The sequence below is a fragment of the Neospora caninum genome, chromosome II (genome assembly GCF_000208865.1).
Source record: "Neospora caninum Liverpool complete genome, chromosome II".
Classification (NCBI taxonomy): Eukaryota; Apicomplexa; class Conoidasida; order Eucoccidiorida; family Sarcocystidae; genus Neospora; species Neospora caninum.
In genome coordinates, this window is record NC_018387.1 from 1,809,412 (window position 1) to 1,836,545 (window position 27,134).

Below are 27,134 nucleotides of genomic sequence, written 5' to 3' on the forward strand. Positions count from 1 at the left end.
GATTCGTTGCCGCCGACATCCTTCCTCGCTCTCTCCGATGAATTCTCTTTTCCAGGAATGGCACAAGACCTCGGCGGTTTCTGCGCGCGAAAAGGCGGGAGACAAGAGGAAGAAGCGAAAGAGCGGGAAAAGTGCAAGCACGAAGAGGAAGAGAGAGCGAAAAAAGACATACACACACTCTAGATAGGTTCTATCGACGCTCGCGATTTTGCTCATCGCGGCACGCCCTCTGTCGCCGCGCGCCTCTCTCTCCCTGTGCGCGCCGAAGCGCCTGAGCGCTCGAAAAAAGCTGTGCATGCAAGAAATCGACACAACCCTGATTGAGTCGAGTGTCGAAGAGAGAGGCGCCTTTCCGCGTCTTGTGGGAGGCGGCGAAATCTCAGCAAACAGACCTCGCTTTCGAACGCCGATCCTTTTTCGATTTCCACGCGCTTTCGGCCAGGCATCTTCTCCAGATCCGCGGCCATGCGCGCTCTGCGTTCGCCTCAGAATCTCAAAGCCAGCGAACGACAAGTCGCTTCTTCTCTCACTGTTCTTCTCCTTCCTCGCAAGTGTGGTTTTCCCTCAAGCGCCACTGAGAGACACGGTCGCTTCTCAATCCCGCGAGAACGGAGACGCTTCTCTCTCCTCACCCTTCCCCCCTCATAATCTCCCGTGTCTCTCCTCTCTCCTCACACTCCTCACTCCTCTCTCCTCTCGCTCTTTTCTCTCTCGCTCTTTTCTCTCTCGCTCTTTTCTCTCTCGCTCTTTTCTCTCTCGCTCTTTTCTCTCTCGCTCTTTTCTCTCTCGCTCTGTTCTCTCTCTCTTCTCTCGCTCCTTTCTCTCGCCCTTTTCTCCCTCGGTTTCTTTCTTCGCCGTCTTCTCTCTCGTTTGTCTCGAGGCTGTGTGTTCGGGTTCCTCTTCTCGCTTCCTTCTCCGACTCTCTTCAAGATGGGGAGCGAAGAAGACCGAGCTCGAAAGAAACGGCGTCCGCGTGAGGGCGACCCAGCAGCAGAGACAGTAGAACAGGACGTCCCCTCGCCTGAAACGTCTCCTTTTCGTCCTTCGACGATGCCCGCGTCTCCTCTCCCACGCGCGGCTTTCAACGCTACCCTGCAACAAGCTGTCTTTCCCCACGTCCGTTCCTATGACACTTTCGCCGAAGTGTATGTGCAGGAAATGGTCAAGGATCTGCCTGTCGTCTACGTCGATCCGACCTACGATCCTGACAAGCACGAAGCGAATCCTTACTACTCGCCCACCGACTGTGAGTCTCCTCTTCCACTCCCCTCGTCTCTCCTGTCTCTCTCTCGGTTCTCTCCGTCGGCGCTCCGGTTTGCGCTGCAAGAAACGGACCCTCCACACGCATGCGTACTTTTGTACGTCCCGCGCCGTCTCTTCTCTCTCGCGTCCTCGTCCTTTCTGCTCCTTCATCTCTTCTCGCGTGACCAAAAACGCCGAGTTTCTCCTGTCTCCGCGGCTTCCCTGCTCGGCTCACTTCTTCTGCCTCTCCGTTCCTCTCTTCTTCTGTCTCTCCTTTCCTCTCTCCATTTCTCCTCTCCGGTCTTCTTTTTTTTCTCGTTCTGCCTTCTCGCTCCGTAAAACACTTCCCGGCCTCTCTCCTCGCATGTCTCTTTGCTCTCTTTCCAGACATAAAACTCGCGATCTCCTCGGTTTCTCTGGGAACTCCTGTGCGTTTCGACACGGCCGGCGCTGCCCCGAAGCTCGGCGAATCTCGCGACGCCTGCGCAGACCAGCTCCTGCTGCCTCGCCACTGTCGAGAGGCGCACATCACCTACGGTGCTCCGCTGAAAGTTGCCTTCGTGCGCAGCAACAACCGCGACGGCAGCGCCGTGCGGAAGGACGTCGTCGTCGGCATGGCCCCACTCATGGTGCGCAGCAAGCTCTGCTCCACGCGAGGTGAGTCACGAACCCCAAGTGACAGAAACGCAGCGAGAAGAAGAAAGCAGAGAAGAGAGAGAAAAAGAAAGGAGAGAAGAACAATGGGGGAAAGGGAGGCGGGAGAAGGCGAATGAGAAGCTCTTTCAAGGGGGAGCCGACGAAGGAGCTTCCGCGGAACCATAAATTAGGCACCGCAGTGTTGCACTTCTCTTTTCTCTCTTCCATCCTCTCTCTCATCTCTCGCTTTCTCTCCGTCTCCTTTTCTCCGTCCCTTTTCTCTCCGCTCTTCCCTGCCTTTTTCTCTCTTGTTCTGTCTCTCTTCGGGAAACCGCCTCGAGGCGGCGAAGAGAGACAAGGCGCGATTTCTCCGCAATCTGCATGTATGCTCCCGGCGACTGCATGTTGTGTTTGCTTCACAGGCATGAGCCCGGAAGAGTTGCAGCGCGCTGGGGAGGATGTGGACGACGGCGGCGGCTACTTCATCATCAACGGCAACGAGCGCGTCATTCGCTTTGTCGTGCAACAGAGAACGAACTTTCCGATTGCGCTGAAACGCCCCGCCTTTGCAAATCGCGACGCTTTCTGCACGCCCTACGCCGTCCTCCTGCGGAGTCAGAGGTGAGAGCGCGGCAGGCTCGGAGAGTCTCCCCAGCCTGTAGGCGAGCGCGCGAGACGGGAGCGCAGAACGCAGTTCGCCTCGAAGGAAGCACTTGCTTCTGCATGTCTCTCTCTCTCTGCGGTGGCGCTCCTCTATGGGGTCGGCGCGACTGTGTAAATCTGTTTCTCCGCCGAAAAAATCAGAGAACCACTCAGAACCGCCAAGCTAGTCGCGACAAAAAAGAGCTTGCGTGTCCCTCACCGTTCGCGGGGGCGAGGCTGTTAGGCTTCGCCCCATCATCGCCGGCTGTTCCCGCGCCGGACCTTTCTCTTCTTTGTGGCTGCTGCAGACCTATCCGAAGGATCCCGGATTCCCCTGATTGTCTCTTTTACACGAAAAGGCGTGGCGTTCAGTTGGTTCTCTCTTTCCACAGTAATGATCGCAACCATGCGAACCCAGTGGAGCTTGGACATCCGGGAACACCCTCCAAGATCTGAGCCGTTTCTCGGGATTTTTTTTGTTACGCGCAGGTACGACGGCACCTCGACCTCGAACATTCTCCTGGACACCGAGGACGGGCGCTGTACGTATCGGATTTTGTTGAATCGCCAGGAGCACTTCTGTTCGTTCTTTCTGCTTCTCCGGTGTCTCGCTGGCAACCTGTCGCTCGCGCAGTTGAAGGCGAAACTCCTCGAGGGCTGTTGGAGCGACGCGGCGGAGGCTACTGACCGCAGCCAGCTTGTGGAGCAAATCTGGGGACAAGAGCCCACGTTTGCTGACTCAGATGTGCTCGAAAATCGGGTACGGAGAGAAGCCGTTTTCGCCGCGCAGCGCGAGAGGCGCGTGTCTGGGCCGAAGCGCAGCTGCCGTCGATGTGCTCGAGAGATGTGCGGTCCAAGACCGAAAAAGAGGGAACAGGAGCGAAAGAGCGAGAAAAGAAATTACAAGAGAGAACAGGCAAAGACAGAGAGAGGACAAGGGAAGCTCAGAGAGACCAGGGGGAAACAGAGAAGGAGGACACCAAAGAGAAGGAGAACGAGGGTGACGGAGAAGCAGTGCAATAAAGTCAGAGAGAACGCGCGTGAGCGCCGTCACTGGGAGTCAGATATATCTATCTTATAGGCAGCCGCTGGAACATTCTTCGTTGGAAGGGAAGGCCTGTGGAGGCGCCGGGGTGCTTATGGGGTCGAGAGAACATCCGCTGGCTTCCTGCGTCGTGTTTGCCTTGTTCAGCCTCTGCATCAACTGGGTTTGATTTTCTGGAAAGGCGTCTCCTGGCTGCTGAGGCCTGGAAGCAGCTACGAGGCTGCAGGCACTTACGTCATTCGTCACTTTGTCTTGCCGCATTTGGACAACTGGAGCGAGAAGTTCGACATGGCCCTCCTCATGTACAAAAAGCTCCGTCTCCTGAAGCAAGGAAAAATATCCGTAAGCAACAGCAATTACACACGGCAATATCTATAGATCTGTAGATATTGGCGTATGCACGTGGATGCATAGGGCATGCATGTTTGCTTCATGTACTGGCATATGAGATAACAGTGAGGATGGGCAATGAGAACCACAGTGAGCTGGGCAAGCAGATGAATGTGAACCCACAATGGGACATGTCCGTTTGTGTGCCTGCAGATCAAATCTATCCACGCTGTTGTTTATGCCGATTTATAATGTCTCGGGCCGTCTGTGTTGTCTCTCTTTCGTTCGCGTTCCCTCTCTTCGTCGAGCTCTGAGTTTGCGAGTCTCCCGGCTCCACATGTCTTTGTCGCTCGTGTGTCACCTTGCGGTTTGCAGGCGGAGAGTTTGGATTCCTTCGCCTACCAGGAAGTCGTGCTTCCCGGGCAAATCCTCTCGTCTGTCCTCAAAGACGCGCTCTTCTCTTGTCTCGCGAAAATCCGTCTTCACTATCTCCAGGTGAGAACAAGACAAAAGTTGCCTCGCCGTTCTCGCGGCCAGTGCTCTTTGTTTCACCCCTCGCTTCCTCCATGCGCAGCTCGGCCGCGAGACGTGGGGGCCTACCAACTGAACTGTTTCGTACCGACCTGTCTTTGCATGCATCTTGGAAGTTTCGCGTCTCCTTCCGTGTCGCCGTTTTCCCTTTGGGCTCACTGCCACTCTGTCCTTTCTTTTTCTCTGTGCTCTTCCTCTCTTTGTCTCTCCCTTCCTCTCTTTGTCTCTCCCTTCCTCTCTTTGTCTCTCCCTTCCTCTCTTTGTCTCTCTCGTCCCTCTGCCGTAGTCATTCTCTTTTTCTGGGATGCTTCCTCTCTTTTCTCTCTCCTTTTCTCTTCTCTCTGTCCTCTCTCTCTTTCTCTCTCTCTCCTCACTCGTTGTCTCTGATGCACCGAAATCTGCCGCGTTCGGTCGCGCGGCTACACTCCGTCACGGTCTGGCCCATCCCCACTCCGGCCTTCCTTGCTGGGGACTTTTGCATTCTTTCCGCGTTTTCGCGTCTTCTTCCCTTCCACTTTCTTCCAGGAAATCCGAATGCTGAAGAACAGTGGGAACGACCCTACCTCCGCGATCTACTCTAATAAATTCTTTGACCTTGCAACCGACAGGTGCGCCGCTTTTCTCTCCTTCGTCTCTTCTTTTCGTTCGCCGCGTCTCTCGTGTAAAGCCCCGCTGTAAACCCTCCAGTGACGTGCACGCCTTTTTTGCTCTATTTCCGTCTCTTTTCATCGCCTCCCTTCCCCCTCAGCCGACCTCTCTCTTCTCTGTCGATCCCGGTTCGGGCCGTCGCCCGTAACGCGAGCGAACAGGAGGGAGACACCTGACGCCGAGTCCCCGCCTGTGTCGTGTCCTACCGGGCGAGGATGTCTCTTCCCGTTTTCTATTCTTTCTCAGGTGCTGCCCAGAAATCGCGCAAAAACTTTCCTACTTTATGGCCACGGGAAACATCCGGACGACCCAGCTCGACCTTCAACAGGTTCGCGTTTCTCTTTTCTCGTTCCCGACAAACGCAAAGTAGACAACCATACCCCAGACCCACAACAGCGATGGGGGCCTCGGCCGTCAGATCTGGATATCGGAATACTATGCATATATATATATATATATACATGTTTTTGTATATATATATATATATATATATATATGTATATGTATGTATTTGTATATATATATATATATATATATATGTATAATTGTGTAGGCGTAGGATATGCAGACAAGTCTGTTTGTCTCGTGCAAGCATACACACACATGTCAAGAGGCGTTCTGGAGACATACTCATCTGCATGTGTACATCTGCCCCCTTGCTTTACACGTAAACATGCACGGTTCTCTGTTCACGTACAAGATCCTCCTCCGCACACGCGCTGGTAGATATATGTATATATATGATGTTTGATTTCCAAAGTGCATGTGCGGGACGTTTCCCCGCTCTCTTCGTCTCCGCTCAAAGTGTCCCCTTGCGTGTGCGGACTGCTTTTAGATCTTGAATTTTGAGCGCGGTGGTCTGCGGTGTCTGCCTGCAGCTCTCCGGATGGACTGTCACGGCAGATCGCTTGAACGTTCATCGTTTCTTGTCGCATTTCCGAGCCGTGCATCGCGGCCAGTTCTTCACCACCATGAAGACGACTTCTGTAAGTTTCTCTTGCAACCTCGTTCTGGCTGTTGATTCGGCAACCTGTGCGGGCGGCGACGGAAAATGTCGTCTAAAGAAGAACAGAAGGGAAGGCGAGGAAGGGACGGACACACACTTTCCCGTGGTCAAAAAGGCGTTATACGCGGGCAGCGCTCAATAAACGAATGTCGACGCCAGAAGGAAAACAAAAGTAACGCGAACGCCTCCGGCGTCCTTCCTCGAAAGGCTCGGCGTCTGGACAGTCTGTCCGATTCAGCCTCGTCGTTTCGCTGTTTCCTTCCCCTCTGGGCCCTCGTTGCGAGTTTGTTCCGCGTCAGCTGCGCCCGTGGTAACCCCGCGTTGTGTCTTCCTGCGTGCGCTTCGTCCACAGGTTCGCAAACTCCTCGGCGAGACGTGGGGCTTTCTCTGTCCTGTACATACTCCTGACGGCGCACCGTGCGGTCTCCTCCTCCATCTCACGCAGTCTGCAGCGCCGGTTGCGCTTCCTCCTGACCGAAGGGTGAGGCGGCAGGAGACGCACAACTCTGACGACGCGGCAACGCGCCGATTCGCAAACGCAGAGAGACAAGGCAGAAGCTGCGGGGCGCTCCTCCGCTCTATGGCGAAGCCTGGGAGGCAGGGGTGGATAAAGGACAAGAGGGAAAGTGAGAAACTGACAGGTGGACGGAATCCGAGATTTGCAGAGGCAGAGACGGAAACACGAGAGACTAGGAAATTTAAATGCACGAAAAGAGACACACCAGACAGGAGGACTCACTCCAGCCTCCTCATATTTTGGAACTCTACGTCTAGCCTCTCCCTCCTTTCTCTCTCGTCCCTTTCCTCTTTCGACCGTCGTGTGGATCCTCGCGTTTTGGAGTTCTCATGTTTTTGTCTTTCCTCGTCGGCCAGTCGTTGCAGCTTTCTCTCTAGTAACATGTCTCGCTCGCTATCGTGCCCGCTGTCGGCGTTCGTCGTCCTCCGAGGCTGTGCCTTTTCCCCTCTCTTCTCGCGATAGCGCCTTTTCGGTTTGGTTTCTTCAACGCGTCACAATGCGACTAAGAGTCCCCACAAACGTCGCGAGGCCTCGCTTTCCACTTCACTCTGTCTCTCGCCACTTTATCTGTTGTCTCCCCCCTGTGTTCCCTTCGACATTTCTCGCTGATTGCTTCTCCCGCGCTCCGTCCCCTCTCTGTCTCTGTTGCTCCGTCCCCTCTCTGTCTCTATTGCTCCGTCCCCTCCCTGTCTCTATTGCTCCGTCCCCTCTCTGTCTCTATTGCTCCGTCGCTCTCTCCACGGTTCCTCTTCTCTCCCTTCTCTGCCGATGCAGGCGATCGCCAGCATCCGCCTGTTTCTCCACAAACAGGGCGTTTGCGTCGACTTGGAGGGGATATCAGGCTTGCCGCCTTCCGACCTCGGCGCGTCGGTGCGCCACGCGTCTCGGCCGCCTGCGCTGCAGGTTGGACCCGGAGGCGGTCGCAAGGAAGAGACGCTCGTTGCTGCGGCCTCGTCCTGCGGCACTTTTCCCCTCGTCGTGGACGGCACAGTTGTTTGTCGCCTGGACAGAAAAGACTTTGCTTGCTGGCTCGAAAAGTTCCGAGACTTGAAGAGCAGAGAAGCCGAAGATTTCAAGCAACACTGGGAAGTCGTCGGGTTCCCGCACAGTGGGTGAGTCAACAAATCCTCGCAACTCGCCTCCGACCCTCAGCTGCGCGCCTCGTCGTTGAACGAACGGCCGCTGTATACCCCGAACAGGTAGCTTTATAGGCGCATATTGGTAAAGTCAGGTACAGATAGACAGAGATCGGATCGTGAGAGATAGCTATCGACACGCAGAGGGATGCATCGAGAGAGATACATGTCTCGATGAACGCGACGCGTGCGAGTGCCCAGGTTCATGTTGTGACCATGCATGTCTGCCTTTGTGCTCGGTGTTTAGCGGAAATCTCGAGAGCATCTTCATCTTCACTTTCCCCGGTCGACTCGTGCGTCCCGTGCGCCACATCAAAAGTGGAAGGTGAGACTCAAGTGAAACTCGTCACACAAAACAGTATGCGGACGGACGCCCTCGACCTTCCTCGTCGTGGACAGCTCACGCACATGCAGAAAGCGGCTTCAGCCCAGACCCTCACGCACAACACCGTTTTCTAAACAATCTACATCATCCCTACAGTAATATATATATATATATATATATATATATATAAGTATGTTTATACATGTATATATGTATCGATATGAGTGTATGTCCTTGATTCCGGAGACTCCCTCGCTGGCCCCCAAGATTCTCCGGACTCTACACATCTCAGGTCATAGGCTGTCGATATCAATCTAACCATATACGTACAGATAATCGTACCTATGTAAATGCATATATATATATATATATATAAATGTATGTATGTAAGTATATGTATGTATGTAAGTATATGTACGTATATATGTATATGTACGTATATATGTATATGTACGTATATATGTATATGTACGTATATATGTATATGTATGTATATATGTATATGTATGTATGTATGTATGTATGTATGTATGTATGTATGTATGTATGTATGTATATATATATATATATATGTATATGTATGTATATATGTATATGTATGTATATATGTATATATGTATGTATATATGTATATGTATGTATATGTGTGTGTGTAGGTTTGCATCTGGACTGCTGTCGCAGTGTGTTCGTTTTTCAATCTGGATGTGGTCGAGCACGTGCCTTTGTGTGTGAAGCGTTTTGGGTTCCGATTCTGTGGCCACTTACCATGTGCATTCGCGCTTTCAGGATTGAGTACATCGGTCCTCTCATGCAGCCGTGGGCAGCGATTGCGTGTCGTCCGTCCGACGTGAAGCGCAACGACCGGCTTTTGCACCTTCAGGAACCGGTGATCTCGCAGATTGTCTCTTCCTCTCCGTGCTCGACGGACGACTTAGCGGGGCGTTTCCACGCGCTCTCGCTCGGCGCGCAGGCTGGCGAGTCGGAAGACGGCGAGGAGACGGCGGCGAAGGCCAAGCGTTTCCCTCTCGTCGCCGCTCGAGAGGCGTCTGGCGTCGACGCTCTCTTCTCCTTCAACGCGCCTGTGCGCTACGAATACGTGGAGTTGAAATCTTCGGCTTTCCTCAGCATTGCCGCCAGTCTGACGCCCTACAGCCACCACAACCAGAGCCCGAGGTGAGGAACGGAGCCGAGACGGCCGGAGAGAGCCCTGTAGGGCGAACGCGGAGTCGCAAGAGCGGCAAAGTGGTCTGACCCCTCTGTGTCTCCGTGAGGAGTTCAGGTACCGGGCAAAGTTGCGTGAGCCTTGGACGCAAAACGAGGCGAGACGTGGGAAGGCTTTCCTGGTCTGTTTAGGGCCGAAAATTCCGACGCGCGCCGGGGGGCGGAGGGGGGGAGGGGGTGCGTCTCTGCATCTGTCTCGACGTCGCTTTGTCGGGACGCTTACCTCCTTCATGCGGGGTTTGATCCCGCGCCCTCATGTGCAGGTCTGCCGTTGCCCCGCCCCACGACAGGATGCATCAAGACTTGTCTACGCCTTTGCATATACAGAGTTTCCCTGTCGACTTCCCTCATCGACTTCAAACGCAGTAGCGCTGAGCTGGCAGACCGACCCCGTGCACGTGTCTGTATAGTTTGTTCTTCGATGCCTATTCTCATTTCTCTTCTGTCTTGATCATATCTCTCACTGAGTCTCTTTCTCTCTCTGAGTCGCTTTGCCTCTCTCCTTGTCTCTCTCTTCGTCTCTCTCTTCGTCTCTCTCGCTGTCTCTCCCTGTCTCTACACGCATGCACACCTGTCCGGCGGTTCCGGTTTTTCTTCCCTCCGCGTCCCTCGGCGGTTCACATTTGGCAGAGGACAGCACGTTCTGGGCGAGGACGGTTCGCGCGGCTGGGCCTTCTGTGTGTGTCGAGGATAATGCCCAACGAAGTCGCGTGCGCTGTTTGTTTTCAGAAACATTTATCAGTGCCAAATGTTGAAGCAAACGATGGGGACACCCTTCCACTCCGTTCCCTACCGCCACGACAACAAGGCCTATCGCCTCATCACTCCCCAACGGCCTCTCGTTCGGACTGAGGATTATCGCCGCTTCGATTTCGATGATTACCCAAGTGGCGTCAACGCTGTCGTCGCCGTCATGTGCTACACAGGGTAAGACTTCTCGCTTGCTCGTCTCTTTCGTGGGTATCGGTTCTTTTCTCGCCTTCATTGTCACTGTTTTTCCTTTCTTTTGCGGGCGGTCTTTTTCCTGTGGCATCTGGCTGCTGCTGTCCGCGCCGGTGTCTCCGTGAATCGAACCAGCAGCGGGGCTTTGGGCGACAGAGAAGGCATTTCGCGCGAAGGTCTGTCTTCTGAGCATGTGTCTGTCCTTGCCTCTCAGCTTCGATATGGAAGACGCCATGATCCTAAACAAAGGATCCATGGAACGCGGCGCTTTCCACGGCTGCGTTTACAAAACGAAAGTCGTCGATGCAGCCCCAGCTTCAGCGCGCGCGGTAGGCGCCAACAGAACCCTTTTAATTTTTCACCCAACACAACACACATAGATCATACACAAATATAAATAGAGATATGCGTCTGAATGCATATCTGCACAGACGGATATAGAGAGGTGTTTTATGTTGTTCTGTAGATACACATATGAGTACAATTCGATGTAAAGTCGCTTCTATATATGTGTATGCTCATACAAGTATATATATAGACAGATAGATAGATAGATAGACAGATAGATAGATAGATATAGATGGGAATGTAAAGTTACACATCCATCCGTATGGCGTCTTCGTGTGGAGACATGGCCTCGCGTGCGTTGGCACGCTCAGGCGTTTTTCTTTGCGTCCGGAAGAGGGACATGCGTTCCAGATGCAGTCACAGGACGCGAGCAAAACAGGCACGTGCAAATATCGACACCACAAAGCTCCCAATAAACGCATGTGGAGATGCTTCCTGCCTGCACGGGGACGGAGGCGTCGCTGTGGGCGTGCGTCGAGTAGTGTCTCTTTTGTGTCTTTTCTCGCATTTTCGCCAGGGCGCCGCCTCTCAATACACCTTCAGCAATGTGAACGAATTCGGAAGGAAGCACAATGCGACTCTGGACGCTGATGGCTTCCCGGCAATCGGCGCAAAGATCGACAAAGGGAGCACGTATTGCAGGTGAGTGCTTATGTAGTTTCTCTTCTCTCCTCCTCTCTGCTTTTTTCTCTTCTCCTCTCTCTCCTCTGCTTGCCGGGTTGCATTCTCTCAGGCTGCATCGCTTCCGTTTTCGGCTGTAGTTCTGTCTCTCTTTTTCGAGTTCATTTTACGTTTCTGTTTTCTCTCTTCACGCGTTCCCGTCGTCTTCCCTGGCTGCGTTTTCAGAGTTCAGACCTCCTCCTCGTCGTCGTCGTTTGCGAACAACGGTATCCAACACGCCTACAAAGACGGAGAGACTGCGTACGTCGACGGGGTGACTTACATTTCGCCCCCAGACTCTGCCCACGAGCGTCTCGCGAAACTGGGACTCAAAGGCTGCCGCGCTTCGCTGCGGCTTCGCTGCGTGCGCAAACCCGTCATCGGAGACAAATTCGCCTCTCGTCACGGACAGAAAGGCATTTTGTCCATGCTGTGGCCACACGAAGACATGCCGTTCACGGTAAGACCTCTGACAAACAATGAACAAACAGAGAGAAACATACACGGACAGAAACATAAACAGACACAGAAACATAAACGGACAAAAAAAGGCGCCGAGCCGAACGGCAAAACGATAGAGTCGTGCCTCTGACTATTGGGGCGAAGGCTCTCCTGCGCGGCTGGCGCGGTGTCGAAAACAGCGTATATTCGGACAAAAGCCTCCCCGGCGCCACAGGCCTCTTTCGCGCTGTGTAGGACGGAAGCCTTTTTGCTGCCACGCGGCGCGGACGGCGAGCGTTGTGTGTCTCTGCGGCGAGCATCCTTGTCCAGAACCCATCTGTTGAAGCCTGAGCGCGGCTTCTTTGATTTATCTCCGCGTTCGCTTCTGGCTGCTTCGAATGTTTTCAGGAATCGGGTCTCGTGCCCGACATTCTGTTCAACCCCCACGGCTTCCCGAGCCGCATGACCATTGGGATGTTGATTGAAAGCATGGCCGGAAAGGCGGCGGCAGTCCACGGCGCCTATCAGGTAACGATTGGCATACGATTCTCAGTTCAAATGCTCACTGACCGGTTTATTCGTAGTCTACGGAGCGAGTGTGACACGCGAGAGACGAGGCACCGAGGACTGGATCGGACGCCTATTTTCCGCAGGAAGCATATAAGTCACCCGAAAAACGGTCGGTCGATCGATACATCTCAAGACGTGTCTACATGCAGGAATATATGTATATATATAATGTATATATATGCGACTCTGAATGTGTGCGGGAATGCGAAAGTTCACAAAGTTTTGGAAGCGAGTGGGAGGGTGAGGCAGCACAGAGCTTGGGGGGGGGGGGGGGGCCAACGGGGAGGCGCGCGCGAGAACGAAAAGGGACAGGTGGAGTCATGCGCCTTTTTTCTCGGCTTTTTCAGGACGCCACGCCCTTCCGCGAGTTCCCCCCTCAAACTGCGGACGGGAAAAACAAATGGGTCGACCAAGGCGGCTATCACGGTGAGGCTCATGTGGAGTGGAAAGCACTCGTTGGAACTTACAAAGAATTCAAGCTCATCTCACGCACATACACTATATATATATATATATATATCTGCGTATTGACGATATGTCTACGCGTACGTATATATATTTATATATATATATATATATATATATATATTCACATGTTCATCCATGTGTAAATATATAGGTGTCTAGATGTGGCTAGCGTGTTTGGCGAGAGCCGGGTCGGGAAGTTCATGCTCGCGTGCTCTGTGTGACCTTGGTTCGTCTCGGGACCGTTGATTTTTGTCTGAATTTCTGCTCCACTTTCTCTCTCGTGTGGCCGGTTTTTTCGTTGGCTGCCTTCTCTGCAGGCTGGGTGAAACGCGGCGAGCGCTACCGGACTCCTGAAGAAGAGCGGCAGGCTGAAGACGAACCCGAGACGCCTGTCGACTACTTCGGAAAAGCTCTTATGCGTGCAGGTGAGCCCGCGTGCGCATCTGGAAGGCCTACGTACATCTACACATTGCCTCACGCATTTACCTAATTCTATACGTATATCGAATATATATATATATATATATATATATATCTGCATGTCTGCCTACACTGTTGCGGAGTGTGTCTTTTGTTCATTCTCGTCATTGACATCCTGCTCCGTGTCGGCAGCCTCTGCGAATATGCTTGTTTTTTACGTGCAGATGTGTCGCGTTTTAGCACAAGATTTTTTTCTTTGGACGTCTTTCCCACGCCCTGAGTCGTACCACCTCCCTCTGTGGCGAGGTGTGCTCCCCTCGGTTTTGGGTCTTTGGCGAAAAAGCCGAGAAAGGTTGTGCGTTTGGTGAAAGGAAATCCAGTCGATGGCGGGTATGACACAGCGACCGTTTTCTGGACACTCGCCCATTCCTCTTTCCACTTGCGTCTTGTTCTCTGCAGGCTACCAGTATTACGGCACTGAGGAGCTCTACAGCGGCGTGTACGGCGTCCCGCTCACTGCCCATATTTTCACCGGTCTCATCTACTACCAGCGGCTGAGGCATATGGTCAGTTTAGCTGGGAAGTTGGCGCCTAAATGGTTATCCCCGAGGATCAGCTTAGATGCACGAGGAGACGGACGTCCCAAAGACACTCTCCCGAGCCCCGCCTCGCGTCTCTCCGTCCAAATCCAATACGGACACGACAATGCGAAGGCGGCTTTCGGCGCTCTTTCCACGCGCTCCTCCCTATCGAACGCCTATTTTAAATCCACAGACATTATGCTTATCTGTGTCTGCGGCGACACAGGCCGATATGGGTGTGCGGAACTCTATTTTTCGACGACGATATACACACGTAGATGTACAGATATAGATGGATATACATATGTGGCGATATACAGACAGTATCTACTTATGTGTATATTTACCTTAAACTTAATGCAGGTGAATGCCAGCGAAACCCATGTGTACATGTCCGTATCCATTGATGGCGTCACTATTCTGCATGCATCAATGCATACAGCTGTATCCCTATGTATATATATATATATATATATATATATATGACTCTCTGCGTGGCGAGTAGGAAAGGGATTTTCTGTGTTTGTTGGGATGTCGTTACACGGGGTTGACGTGCGTTTGTTTTCAGGTTACGGACAAACACCAAGTGCGCGCTACGGGGCCTGTCGACGCGCTCACGCATCAGCCTGTGAAAGGCAGAAAGAGACATGGAGGCGTCCGTTTTGGAGAAATGGAGAGAGATGCCCTGATTTCCCACGGTGCGGCTGCGCTCCTGCAAGACCGGCTGCTTCATGTACGTTCTCTGAAGCCTTCTCCCTTCTGCCAAACTGCCGCGCAATCGCCGAGCACCCACGACCAGCCTAATGTGTCGACCTGTACAGCGGCATGTGCATATCCAACCGTAGCTACACACTAACGTGCATGCATCCATATATATATATATATATATATATATATATATATGCACGTATGTATCATGTATGTGCATATGTGTATCGTGTATGTGTATGTATGTATCTGTGTAAGGAGCTACAGACCGAGAGGGTTAACGTTTGTCAAACGCATATGGGTAGATGGGGGGGGTTACAGATATGCGTGGGCGTAAGAAGGGGTGCATCTATCTAAACCATTTTTTCGCACATTTTTATGTTTCTTGTTTCGCTCTGGTTCGTGACCCCTGACACCCCACTGTAACTCACAGGTCTCTCTGCTTCCCTTCAAACATATATAAATATATATATATATATATATATATATATGTGCATACCTTGACATTCCAAAAACATGCATCTACATATATATATATATATACATATAGATATGTATATATAGATGTGTGTCGTCGCGGTGATCGGGTTTTCCACGCCTGCGTGGGGTTTCCGCAACGTTCCTTTATGTCTGTTGTGTCTTTTGATTCAGTGTTCGGATGCACACAAGACGTTTTGCTGTCCGTCGTGCGGCAGCATCCTCACTCCGTCGATCCTTCCAGGCCTTCGAGGACGGACAGTGGGCGGGAAGCGCACAGTGCCGTTCTGCAAAGTTTGTCACGTGCCTTGCCGTCTCATCGTCGTTCCCTACGTCTTTAGGCAAGTCTTGCACTGCGCCACTTCGCCCCAAAGCCGCGTCTGGGCTCGGGATCCTGTCCAGGGTTGAGGATTCGTTTCCAGAGCGGTTCCGCGCTCTCAGCACAGGGGGGGGGGGGGACATGAACTTCTCCATGGCAGATGTGAGTCCGTTGAGCTCCCTGCCTTGTCCTGATCGTAGGGGGGGGGTTCTTGCACAAATGCCTCTACACACGCATATATATATATATATATATATATATGCGTGTGTGTTATGACCCCGCCAAGATTGGCAGACTCGCGCGAGTTCTGGGGCTCTGGAAGCGTCAGGGTGTGCGAGGGTTTTGCGTGTGTCTGCGCGGCTGTGTCTCTTCAGATATCTCGCGAACGAACTGGCGGCGATGAACGTCACCATTCGCCTGAAACTCGCAGAGTTCGGAGAGCCCGTCGACGTGAAGCCGCGAAGCCTTCCAGGCGTGGAGCCCAACGAAGGCCCTCGGACCGGCTGGGCGGGGGTCCGCCAGGCCTCCCAGCGCCGCGGCGCGCAGTAGAGACACTTTCGGAGACACCCCCCCCTTCCCGCTCAGATCCCGTGAAGGCAACAGAATCCCCAGAGGAAAAACGGTGACGAACACATCGATGGCCAGGGAGGAGGGCGAGGAGCAAAGTGAAGACGCGCATGTTTTTGCAGTCGGCGAGCCTGCGGCAGAGCCCGCAGGGGACTATCGCCTTACAGGCGTCTGAGGGGTGCACAAGACGCTTCGAAGACCGGGGATCGAGAAAGCGACAAAGACGAGAAACGCGACCGGGCCTCGAGGACTCCTGTGCCGGTTCCAAAAGGGAGCTTCCACCGAATAGATTCATTCTGCAAGAGTTTTTCACGCGCCGCTGCGAATGCGTTTCCGAATGTCATTCTGCGCCTTGGCTTCTTTTTGTCGCCGTCTCTGCTTCAGGAGCACATGATTTCTGTTTTTGGTCATGTCTGTTTTTGTCGCCTTATATGTGAGGCAAAACGCATAAATCTCAAGGTTTGGTCGGTTGGTGCTGTCCACCTTTTTTTGAGCTCCCGACGGACAGGCGTCCGCGCGCGCTTACTCTTCGTCACCCTCCTCCTCCTTGACGTCTCCCGCTCCCCCCTCGTTCTTGAGCCTCGCCGGATACCTCCGCCGCACGCGGAAGAAACTTGTGTTTCTACGCGCGTTACGCGTTTTTTCGTCCGAACGCGCGCAGTCAGGACAAGGGTTCCACGAGAGAGACTCCCGAAAAATGCAGAACTCGAGACGGCCAGGTCGGTGTACGGCTAGCTCGAACGTCCCAGACAGCCTGCTCGAGGGAGGAAAACGGAGGGAAAGCGCCCAAGCGGAGACAAGGCGTTGAGAGACGACGCACGCAGAGAGAGAACACGGCGGGGCCGAGAAGCTTGGAACGTTCCACGCAGCCAAAAGCCGCTTAAACGAAAAGGAACCCAGCCCAGTTAAGTATGATCAACGAAGCGGACATTGCTAGAATCCGACTCACGGGAGATCCACGCGTCTTCCTATCTCTGACGTGTCGATTCCGGTCGTAAGGTCCATACAGGTCAGACACCATTTGAAGTTCGAATCCACAGAGTGTAGCAGCGCCTCCGTATCGACGTGCCGATGCCAGCCTGAGAATTCTGCCCCACAGAGAAGCCTTGGTGAGTGCGCAAGGTGGTGCATGCAACGTCTGCCGTGACTTCAGACCCGAATCGTTCTTTTCTTTTGCCCCTCGAAACACGACCAAGCACAATTCCAAGAAAATGTCGCTGGACCAGGGGAGAGGGAAAGGCGCGCCGTGCCATCCTGGATTTCCACAGGGAAATTGAAAGATGCTCAAACCTGTCCCGAGAAGCTCCCTTCCTCTAGACCTCCAGCGCGACATCTCAGTTCTCTCGACCGGTGCCTTCATCCGGCGTTGACACACTATATGTAAATATACACATGTGTGTATTAAAACGGGTTGACATATGAATCGCTTGTTCGATCGACACGAGCTGGTCGTCTCAAATGGTTTTTGTTCGATTGACAGAAAAGTTGACAGAAGTTTAAATCCCGAGAACGGTCAACACATCGACATGTAAGTGTGCACGGAACATTGACAAAGGGGCGAAGCAGCATGTCTCCATGCATGCGTCACCTTCAAATCCTCGAAATTGACAGAACGAAAACAGGACAGGACACAAGCTCTACACGCACAGAAAGGTCCAGCGTCTTACTAAACAATTTATATAAAACGGACACGCAGCCTCCTGTCGGAGACGCAAAAGACAGGTAGCTAGACGCCCCACGCCGGACAGCCAGCACGCGAATGAATGTCCGGGCGTGCGCCCCTCGACACAAGTCTTCAGATGCACTTTCTCCCTCTGTCTTCCTATACAGAATATGTACACTCCCTCCGTGCACGCGTGTGTACGTACACCTCAGTGTATGTGTATACACACCGGCTTTGAACGTAAAAGCAACGTCGAGGCCGCGCCTTTCGAAACGAAAGCACACACGAAAAGTTCTTTTCCAACGAAAAAGTGAGCGCGGCGCGAACTCTGCCACCTGGAGCGCCAGCGTTCTTTCTGGATGCACGTGAATGTGTGTTTTGGTTCTTTCTCTGTTTCACCGCACTCGCTTCGCCCTCTCTCGTCGGCCTGCCTGCCGCCCTACTACCATTGCCTCCCAAGGGATCTTTGAAGTCTCCTCCTCCAGCGCAGACCGTCACGCACCTCGAACGCGGATGATCTCTCCCTTTCTTCACGCGCCTCCGCGCCCGCTGCCCGCGTCTCCGCGGCGCACGTCGGTCCCGTCCTCCCGCTCCATGGCACCTTCCAGTTTTTTTTTTTGGATCCCCCGGCTTCACCCCTGCGTATCGGTTGCCTCTTCGCCGAGAACTCCGCTCACAACAGACGCTGCACGCCTCCTGTCTCTCTTCCGGCTTCCTCCCAGTGGCGTCTCTAGCTGTCTCTACCTGTCGCCTCCCGCCTGATAGTGCAGGGGCGTCGTCGCGTTTTCTCTGCCAGCAACTATCTTCCTTTAGCTACTGGCGCCTTTCTTCTCGCCCCCGGCGTCCGTAACCTCGGGTTCCTCAGCAGCCGGCTGAGGCAGCTGACCGGGCGGCAACGCAGAGGCGATCGCGCGCCACGCGTCCTCTCGCAGTTCGTCCTGAAAACAGGAGAGCGTCTCGGCCCCGGAATCACAGATGAAGAGACGGCCCGCCGTTTTTGGCGAGTCTCTGTTTCCCCGTTTCTCAAACCGCCTCGACTTCTTTGCGTCACAGACGCACCTCGGCGCCCCTTTCTCACTCGGGCTGTTCCCTTCAGTCCCCGCGTCTTCCCCCTTTCCCCTGCTTTCCTCTCTCTCATTCGGCCCTTCTGTCTTTCGCCCCCCTGCTGGCTGTGTCCCGTCTCCTTACCGGCGATTTCCCAGCAGACGCGAGCGGCGGATGAATCACGACCTGCAAACTGCCTTTGGGAGGCGGCCCCGGGGGGAGAAACGAGTTCGCAGGGAGCAACAGGTGCGTGCCGGTGACGGTGAGTGGGACGACGCGCACGCCAGTCTGAGAGAAAAACGCCAGACGCGAAAGATCACTCCAGAAAAAGGCGGGAAAGGTTTGGTATCAGAGGCAGAATCAGAGAAGAAACGCGAACACGTGAACACGCGTGCAGCCTACCTGACGCGCGAGGCGAAAGACGCCGCCCTTGTCGAAAGGTTTGAGACGGCCATCCACGCTCCGCGTGCCTTCGGGAAAGGCGACGAGCGCCACGTCTTCGTCCGGTGTGTCGGGTCGCTCGCGCGCGTCATCCGAGCTGGCCGAGGCGACACCCGCGTCCTTGGAAAGCGTCTGCTTCTGCTTCAGCAGCCGCAAGGCCTCTCTGAAGAGGGCGAGGTGGCTAGTGGGCGACTGGCGGTCGACCGTGGGACAGCCCGAGAGCCGCATGGCCAGGCCGACGACGGGCGCATCGAGGAGTTCGACTTTCGCGACGAAGCGGAGACTCCTGGGGACCGCTGCTGCAATGTACGCGACATCCATCAGCGAGCAGTGGTTCGCCACGAAGATCACCTTCTCGGACGCAGGCGGGAGGTTTTCGGAGCCGCGGATCTCAGGGACACATCCCACGAGCCTCGAGAACGTCGCACCCCACAGCGTGTTGATTTTCCACGCAGTGCGGTGCGACCAGTCTTGCAACTCTTCTATGCTCCACGCGCGCGACCGAGTGGGGGAAGAGCGCCAAGAGCGCGACAGGAGGGAGACGCAGGTGAGCGCAGGCGGCGAGAGGGCGAGAGCTGTGAAGGCCTGGAGGGCTCGGAGGGCGGCCCACCAGAGGCCGCCGGTGAGCACGGAGGTGAAGACGAAGTGGAGACCGAAGAAGGAGAGAGAGCGAGAGAAGGCCGCAATCTTCCGCCTCAAAGAAGACACGGGAGGTCGCCTCGGCGCGGCTTCAGTTGTCGGCGACGCCTCAGCACGTGGAGACGCGACTGCGTCGAGTCCAGAAGACAGGCGGCCGCCATTCGCGAGAGAAGCCGCGCGAGGAAAACAGGGAGACGAAAGGGGCGAGGAAGAGACTGGTGAGCGAAGCGGAGGCGCGAGGGCCAGCGGAGCGGACAGAAACAGGAACTTTGGATTGCCGAAGGCGGAAGATCCCCGCCCCGGGAGGGAAGACGCGAAAGGAGAGAGACGAGAGGACGATGGCGCACCGTGTGAACGAAGCGGCGAGGCTACGGCGTGCAGACTGCGTGGATGCAAAAGGAACGAAGACGGAGAGGGCGCAGAAGACCCGGAAAGCAGGAAACCAGGCGGCGCGCGAGACACGCCGTGGGGTGGACATACCCCGCGGATGCAGTCAGTCGCCCCGAAGGTCCGGCGCGCGGAGCGACAAAAGGCGCCTTGACCGTTTCCACGGACGTCTCCATTTCCTGTCAGGGCAAGGGGAAGCGAGGAAGAGTTCGCGTGCGAACGGTCCCCGTCTTTCGATAATTGCAGCGGGGAACGGGGGATGCCGAAAGTCGAGGGGGGGCGGAGGCCGGCTTGCGGCCTTGGAGCAGAGACAGCAAGTGAAGAGGCGTTGACGAGGCCGAGACAAAAACGAAGCAGAAAGACGATCAAGCAGGCAGACCACCGCCTTTTTTGCCAATGACAGCCGTCCGCTGCTCGGCGACGGATCGGGGGCGTCTTTGTGCACGAAGACGACGAGAATGGAGACGAAACGAGAGACGGCTGCACGGCCAAGGGCGAGACAGGGCTCCAGTTGCTGGGAGAGCCTCCGACGGGCAAATCGCGTGGAGCCTCCAGCGACACAGCCGGCAAATGGCTGCTATTTTTCGGACGGTGGCCACCCGCCATATCCGGTGTGTTTGCGAAACTTCACTGCTTCCTTTGCTTCGCTCCCTGGGGTGCGCTGCGAGAGAACAGGGCGCGCGCGAGAACAAAGGACGCACCTTCCTTCTTCCCACCTTGCGCCTCTCTCGCGGTAAAGGCGGGAACGTCTACGCCCGAAAAAGGCACGCGCCAACCCCAAAAAGGCGGGCGCGACCCTCGACCGCCTGGAGTCGGGGAGTTTCGCGGGAGGCGAGAACCACGGAGAAAGCGGCGCCGAGCCAGCGGGTCGATCAAGGATCGACAAGAACCGAGAACGCACACGAGAAGACAATCGCTGATCGCAGGTCTCGATGCTGTCACCACCCCTCACTGCAACTTCTGCTCAGGAAACAGCGCAAAGACATGGCTACGTGTGACTGGACGGCGGCGCACGAGCGTTCGAGCCGCGTGTGTGTCAACTTTCGAGAGGACGCGCGCATTCGAGCAGCACGGGGGAGTTCGGATGGCAGAAAAGACAGAGAGAGGGGGGGCGAGGCGAAGGCCCCCATGCCTGCGTGCGAGCGATCTTGTGGTCTTCTCTTTCCAAACCAGAGGAAGTCGAATGAACAGCGAGGAAGGCTACACGGAAAAAGGAGTGGAAGGCAGAGAAAAGGAAGAGGTGTTTTTCCTCCTCGATCTTCCTCTCCTTCGCTTACCTGGCAACTGACAGTTGCCCCATTCCTCTGGGTTTACACCCTCTCCGAATCCTACCCCTCTCCCTCCTTGCTATCAAGACATACGCTCACTCTGGCCAGGTGTACATACACCTCAGCGGGTGTATGGGCAGCCGGAGAGGGCGTGAGCTGCTGGTGATAAAATACGCTTGCGCTGAAGATGCAGATTCCAGACGCGACGGCCGAACGGGAACCGCGCCTTCAGCGGCGCGGCGCTCCGGTAGATTCTTTTTTTTCTTCGGCTGAAGCGTTCGCCCGTCTTCGTCAGTCCCGTCCAGCGCACTGATTTACGAAGGGGCAAACGCTCGTCTCTGAGTTGCAACGCAAAGACGTTGTCACAGTTCGAACACAGCGAGAGGACAGAGGTTTGAAGGCAACTCGGGCACACAAAAGTTCAGGCTGTCTCCGCTGAACCGGGTTTCAAAAACCAGTTTGCCGAGAGGCCAGCACGCCTCTCGGGAGTGCGTACTCTCAAGCGAGAGGCGAAAGGCGAACACACCGGCTGTGCTGCTCCAGCATCGAGAACGGGAGACCAGACGAGCTGCACACGCCGAAGCAGGGGTGCCGGAGGAGACGAAGGAGCGCGATTTTTTTCAGTCGCGTACTAAACGTTAAGGCGCATTGCGGCCAATTCATTGCAGCCTTTGGGCAAAGAAGACCTGCGGAGGGTGCACGGCGAAAAGGGGGGCAAAGCCGAGGACAAAATCAAGAGGGATCGGTCAGGGGTGGCGGTCACCCGCGTTTGGCGATGCATCTCGGCCCTCCAAACGAGATTGGGCGTGCGTTTCACCTGCCTGCTGAGCGAACCGATACACAGATGTGTAAGACGAAAAGAAACCGAAAGAGGCGCTCTCTGGGCGACGTGGCCCCAGCCCCTTCCCGTGCAATTGGCGTGGTAGAAGCCATTCGCTCACAGCTCGGAACGCGGTGTCGAGGTGGGAGAAGCTTTGCGATACCCCCCACGAGAGCGCCGCGATGTTGGTCCTGTCCGCTGCCTCGACATCGAAAGAGAGGGACTCACCAGCCTTTTGTGTGTTGCTTCGCGTGCCCAGAGGCGACGAGAACCAAGGGGGAAAAAGAGCCAAGGAGAGAGAACAAAAAGGGAAAGGCTGGGTGGAAAAACAGCCCGCGCCGCTGCGCCCTCCACTTCCCGTGATGCGAAAGGCAGTTGATGCGAAAGGCAGTTGATGCGGAAGGAAGATATGAGGTACACACACTTCTGCCGCCGAGAGTTGGGGCCGAGTCCCGCCAGAATTTTCTAGACCGCCATCCCCCGGGGTTTGTCCTCTCTGCTCAACTCGCCAAATTTCTGCAGGCACAAAAACGGAGCTCGTTGTGACAGAGAACGCGCTGTGTGGAGGGGCGCGGAAACAATTGGTCGAGCTACACACTCCGCGCAAACGCTGCACGGTCGCTTTCCACTTCTCGGTGTCTTCCAGAAAAAGTTTAATTTTCTAGTATGAGCGCCCCTCTTTGAATTTGCCGTGCGTTTTCATGCCCCGCGAATTCGCTGAAGGGTCCTTTCTCGAAAAGGAGATGCTGTCGCGGATTCACGAGAGAAACGCCCGTGTCCAGAGGCGCTCAACGCAAAACCCGCCCTGCGGCGGTCGAGGTCGTGGGGGGGGGGGGGGGTATTGCCTTCAATTCCAGAAGACATCGCTTTCGTCGTACACCTGCGTTGCGGTCAAGTCACAATGTCTTTCGCCAACTCCTTCACGTCTCTCTGTGTGTGGCGGCTGTGCGTTGGAAATCTGAAAGGCTTTGATGCTCGCGCTCGCCACGTCACGACGCCGGAACCAGCTTTCCTCGGGAAGGTCGCACCCGCGAGAGAGGCAAGTCAGAAAAGCGTCGAGCTTGAGTGCAGATGCCTGATGGAGAGACTCCACAGCTGCAAACCTTCCCACGCGCTTTCGGCGGAAGTGAACTTAGCACTCCCTCCGCACAAAGCCCCGTCTCCAGCGGGTTGTGTCCTTCCTGCCGATATAAGACGATAAGCCTCTCTTTTCGGACGGGCATATATCTGCGGAGAAACTCTGCACAAGATATCGCATTGTCCGAGTCCCCGAGAGGCGTACCTCACACCTAGGAACCTATCTGTTTCACTGTCCACTGGAAAAAGTGTGTAGTTCCCAGCTCGACTGGGGGGCGCGTGCGGTCTTCCGGCGCGGCGCCTGTCCGCATGCGTAGAAGCAAAAGCTCTCGGTTCGTAGAACTGTCAATTTAAAGTCAACGCGATCTCCTTTCCTGGAGACTGGGACACATGTGCCTCAGGAAGAACCGAACTCGACGCGCGGGACCTCCCCCCCGACCGGAGAGGCGCGTCCCTCTCACGGACAAAGTCACGAGCCGCACCACGAAGCAGTCAAACTCTTCAGCCCCTCCAGCTTCAAGTCATCTTTTCGGGCTTTTGCTCCTCGACTGCACTCGCCGCCCAGTTACGCGGGTGCTAGCCCCGGTCGGCGTCCGGTCTTTTGCGTTTCCAAATTCCACGCCGCTCTACAACGCCTTCTGTTTAGCCTCGCTGCCTTCCTCCCGTTGCCGTGCACCGTCTCTACAAAGTTTGTTCCACTGATTCACTCCGTCTGGGACTCTGTTGTGCGGGAAGCCCCACGTCCCGTAAAGGCGACGCTGTGCCGACGAACGCGTCTCTTTGGCACCGCTCGACCAGCTTTTTAAGTTCCCTCGAAAGCTCACGTGAATGCTAGAGTGCTACCTGTAATTATGTGGAGTACTAAGGTCCCTGCAAGTAACAACCAAAGTTGCAAGGTTTTTTATTTCGAGCACTCCGAGTTGTTCGGCTCCAGTCAAGAGAGAGCGAAACCTCGGTTTTCAGGTGCGCGTGAAGTAGATTCTTTCACCTAGACCGCTTCAGAACCCAGTGGAGCGTGCCTTGGGCACGACACAGAAAGAACAATTGACATTTTCGTCAACCGGAGGCGCCTCAGCGCCCCCAACGGAGTTGAAGGCTGCGTGCGCGTGCCGGTAAGCCTTCTAGGCTACACACACCGCACTGGGTTTGGACCCAAGGAAAAGTTCACGAAACGAGTCATACTGTCAAAACAGAGACAAAACGGATCTAAGTTGGTACTCGGTTATATACTTTTTAGAAGCTAACTTCCCGGCTAAACATCCCTTTTCCTCGAAACACACTTCCCTCCGCAGATGGCCGTCGTGGCGTACGCGATTCGAGGCTACACAGGCCGCATTTTCCCAGGCACTTTCCAGAACGAACCCTCCTTCCCGGCGCAGAAAGGAGGCTACCTCCTGTGTCAGTGGCTCTGGTGCTGTAAACCTAAAAACGCGTTCTTCGCTTGCGCGCCATCCCTCTCTCTAAAACGACAGTGTACCAATGACTACCCTCGACCGCTGTGGAAAAACGCGCGACTGCGCCCCATCGCAGGTAGCGGCCCGCGAGAGGCAACGCAATCCACGCACACTCTACACACGACAGCAGGGCTGGGACTTCAACGCACAACGGAGACACATGTGTCGAACAGAGGGGACACTGTCCCCGCAGTTGTACGGCTCTTCTCAGCCACCGGGCGACCGGAAAGCGACCCGCAGAGAGTGCACGCGAGTGTGTCTCCTTACCAGGTCTATCGATCCCCTGGTTCGACGCCCGTGTTTCTCTCCCGGCGCTCCCACCCGGGTTCACCCAGTCCTCCACGCACGCCCACATCTGCAGGTTTGCGTCCCTCCCTCGCAAGCTGTCGCTCAGCACCGCACCAAGTTCCTGCCTCGTACTTCGGCCCCGAGGTTTCTCATTCGGATTCTGCCAGGCGCGCGTGCGTTTCCTGACGCTCAGCTGCGTGCTTGCGCAGTTTTCTGGACGAGGAGAATGTCGACGGCGCCAAACAGATCCGAGATCTGGGGGTTTCTGGCGACCTTCGCCCTCGCTTGGCCTGCCGGCCAGCCTGCATTTCGCCCGGTGTCTCGGCGGAGCCTCGGCTTCGGAGACACCGGCACGGCCCGCCGCCTGCCTCGGACGCGCCGCACGAGCATCCGCGCGGCGAGATAGACAAGCAGCGCAGCCACTGTGACGCGAGTTGCCTTCGCGGAATACGAACTCAACACAGACGCCTGTTTGAGCCGCTGGAAGTCCGTCAGAATCTGCGGGTGTCTTCGCCCGTAGGCGTTCAGAACGCGGATGTTGCTTTCCATGGACAAGGCCGCAAGAGTCTCCTCTGGGAGAGGCGCACCCGCCTCCCGCATCGCCGAACGGTTCCTGAAGTCGCCGACCAGCGTGGGGTAGTCGAGAAACAGGCCAGGCGCCGAGGAGATTTTCCGCGCCTCGTGGAGAACCACCTGGCGAGAGGCCAGCGCGAGAAAGCAGAAAGTTAGGTTCACCACAGACAGCAAATGCGCCGGATCTCTCAAAAGGCGTAGGAAGAATGGACGCTTCCTCTGGACGTCGGCAGACGGCTCGTAGGACGCCGCACTCGTGCGGGGCCTCTCGAAACGGCTGACTCGATCTGGAAACAGACACGCGCCACACGCAAACTGCCGTCAAAGACTAGGCCAGGGGTTGGAGCGAACGCAAATTCAGAAGCTAGACGAACGCAACGCGCCGCGTTGCACAGCCAGAGAAAAACACAGGAAGGAGAGAAAGGGAGATGGAGACAACAGGAAGAAAGGGAGATGGAGGCAGCAGGAAGACAGGGAAACAACAGGAAGAAAGGGAGACGGTGACGACAGGAAGAAAGGGAGATGGAGACAGCAGGAAGAAAGGGAGACGGTGACGACAGGAAGAAAGGGAGAGGAGATGGCGAGAGGGCCTTACCGAGTTCCATGTCGTCCGCCTCGCGAGCTGAGATGGTTCCCACGTCTCTCTCTGCCACGGCCATCGCGGCTTTTCCACGGTCCAAGCAGACAATGACGACGGCTCCTCCTGCGGAGAGTGTGTCGCCTCCAGAGGGCCCCGCAACGGGCAGTGTAACAGAGCCGGGCGTGAGAAGCCTGCCGCTGATGTCCACGTGGAAGGGCGAGGAAGGACGAACTTGAGCGACGCGGCCTCGGCCTTGATCCGTTTCTACGCTGTCGATGTGCGAGACAGTTCCTCGCGCGTAAACCGGACCTGCGCACAGGCACCCCGGGAGAGCAGACGAAACCGCGTGCCCAGGCAACGCGTCGGGGAACGGACTCTAAACCCTAAACGCGGCGCGGAGCCGCGGAGAGAGAGGCGCACGGGGGGAGAAGGCCCATTCGGCAGAAGACGCGGGAGTCTCTGCCTACGCAGGCAAGCGTTTCCCTCGGGGGCTTCACCTTTTCTCTGTCCCGTTTGTCGAACCCCCAAGGATCTCCTGCCGTTTGCTCCCAGACCAGCCCGAGCGCAAGTTAGGGCGCGAATTCCCCACGCACGGGCTGTTCGCCGTCCCTGGCTTTCCGGTTTTCAGCCCTGGCGTCAGTTTTCGCGTTTTTGGTGTTCCCGTCTTCTCTCTCTCGGCGCCTCTGTCGGCCACTCCCAGCACTGCCTGTGCAGTTCCTTTCCCAATCGATCGACGAAGGACAGAGAGTTCGTCAGAGCCGTCCGACTCCTAGCACGTCCCCCCGGTTCCCGTTTCCCGGTTTCCCGTTCCTCTCTTACCGTCTGTGCAGACGAGTGTTCCATCGCGTTTCTGCCCGAGGAACGGCTCTAGAGTTCGCTCCCGGAGCAGCAGTTTCGGCTTCACTTCCTTCCGAACGGCCAAGGAAGCAACCGCCGAGGCAACTGCAGGGGGTCGTGCGCGCTGAGCTGCCACTGCCCGTGGGAGGCGGCGCACCGGAAATTCGTTTTTCTCGTAGGCGACGTGAGGCTTCCCAAACGTCGGGAAGGTTTCAAACTGCGTTTTATTTCCCAAGCCGTCGTCGGTGTCCAGGGTCGAGTGAAAGTCGGTGGCCGTCATCGT

At 55.5% G+C, this 27,134-nt stretch overlaps 3 protein-coding genes across 3 annotated transcripts; 1 reads left to right on the plus strand and 2 right to left on the minus strand.

Moving 5' to 3' along the window:
• Positions 1 to 930: 930 nt before the first annotated feature.
• NCLIV_006540 (DNA-directed RNA polymerase,related) lies at positions 931 to 15,762 on the plus strand (the record flags this gene model as incomplete). Its single annotated transcript, XM_003880164.1, has 24 exons — positions 931 to 1,246; positions 1,630 to 1,899; positions 2,301 to 2,499; positions 3,010 to 3,280; positions 3,713 to 3,907; positions 4,271 to 4,390; positions 4,952 to 5,034; positions 5,321 to 5,402; positions 5,953 to 6,060; positions 6,433 to 6,561; positions 7,372 to 7,709; positions 7,981 to 8,058; positions 8,845 to 9,231; positions 10,009 to 10,206; positions 10,436 to 10,550; positions 11,087 to 11,211; positions 11,416 to 11,689; positions 12,079 to 12,198; positions 12,588 to 12,666; positions 13,026 to 13,133; positions 13,588 to 13,694; positions 14,278 to 14,442; positions 15,069 to 15,124; positions 15,588 to 15,762. The coding sequence occupies 24 exons, from the start codon at positions 931 to 933 to the stop codon at positions 15,760 to 15,762; spliced, it is 4,098 nt and encodes a 1,365-aa protein (XP_003880213.1).
• Positions 15,763 to 18,252: 2,490 nt separating this feature from the next.
• NCLIV_006550 (hypothetical protein) lies at positions 18,253 to 20,130 on the minus strand (the record flags this gene model as incomplete). Its single annotated transcript, XM_003880165.1, has 4 exons — positions 18,253 to 18,381; positions 18,632 to 18,775; positions 18,890 to 19,949; positions 20,048 to 20,130. 4 exons carry the CDS (start codon positions 20,128 to 20,130, stop codon positions 18,253 to 18,255), a joined length of 1,416 nt encoding a protein of 471 aa, XP_003880214.1.
• Positions 20,131 to 25,050: 4,920 nt separating this feature from the next.
• Positions 25,051 to 27,131, minus strand: NCLIV_006560 (hypothetical protein; the record flags this gene model as incomplete). Its single annotated transcript, XM_003880166.1, has 3 exons — positions 25,051 to 25,721; positions 26,030 to 26,323; positions 26,834 to 27,131. The coding sequence occupies 3 exons, from the start codon at positions 27,129 to 27,131 to the stop codon at positions 25,051 to 25,053; spliced, it is 1,263 nt and encodes a 420-aa protein (XP_003880215.1).
• Between the last annotated feature and the right edge of the window lie 3 nt (positions 27,132 to 27,134).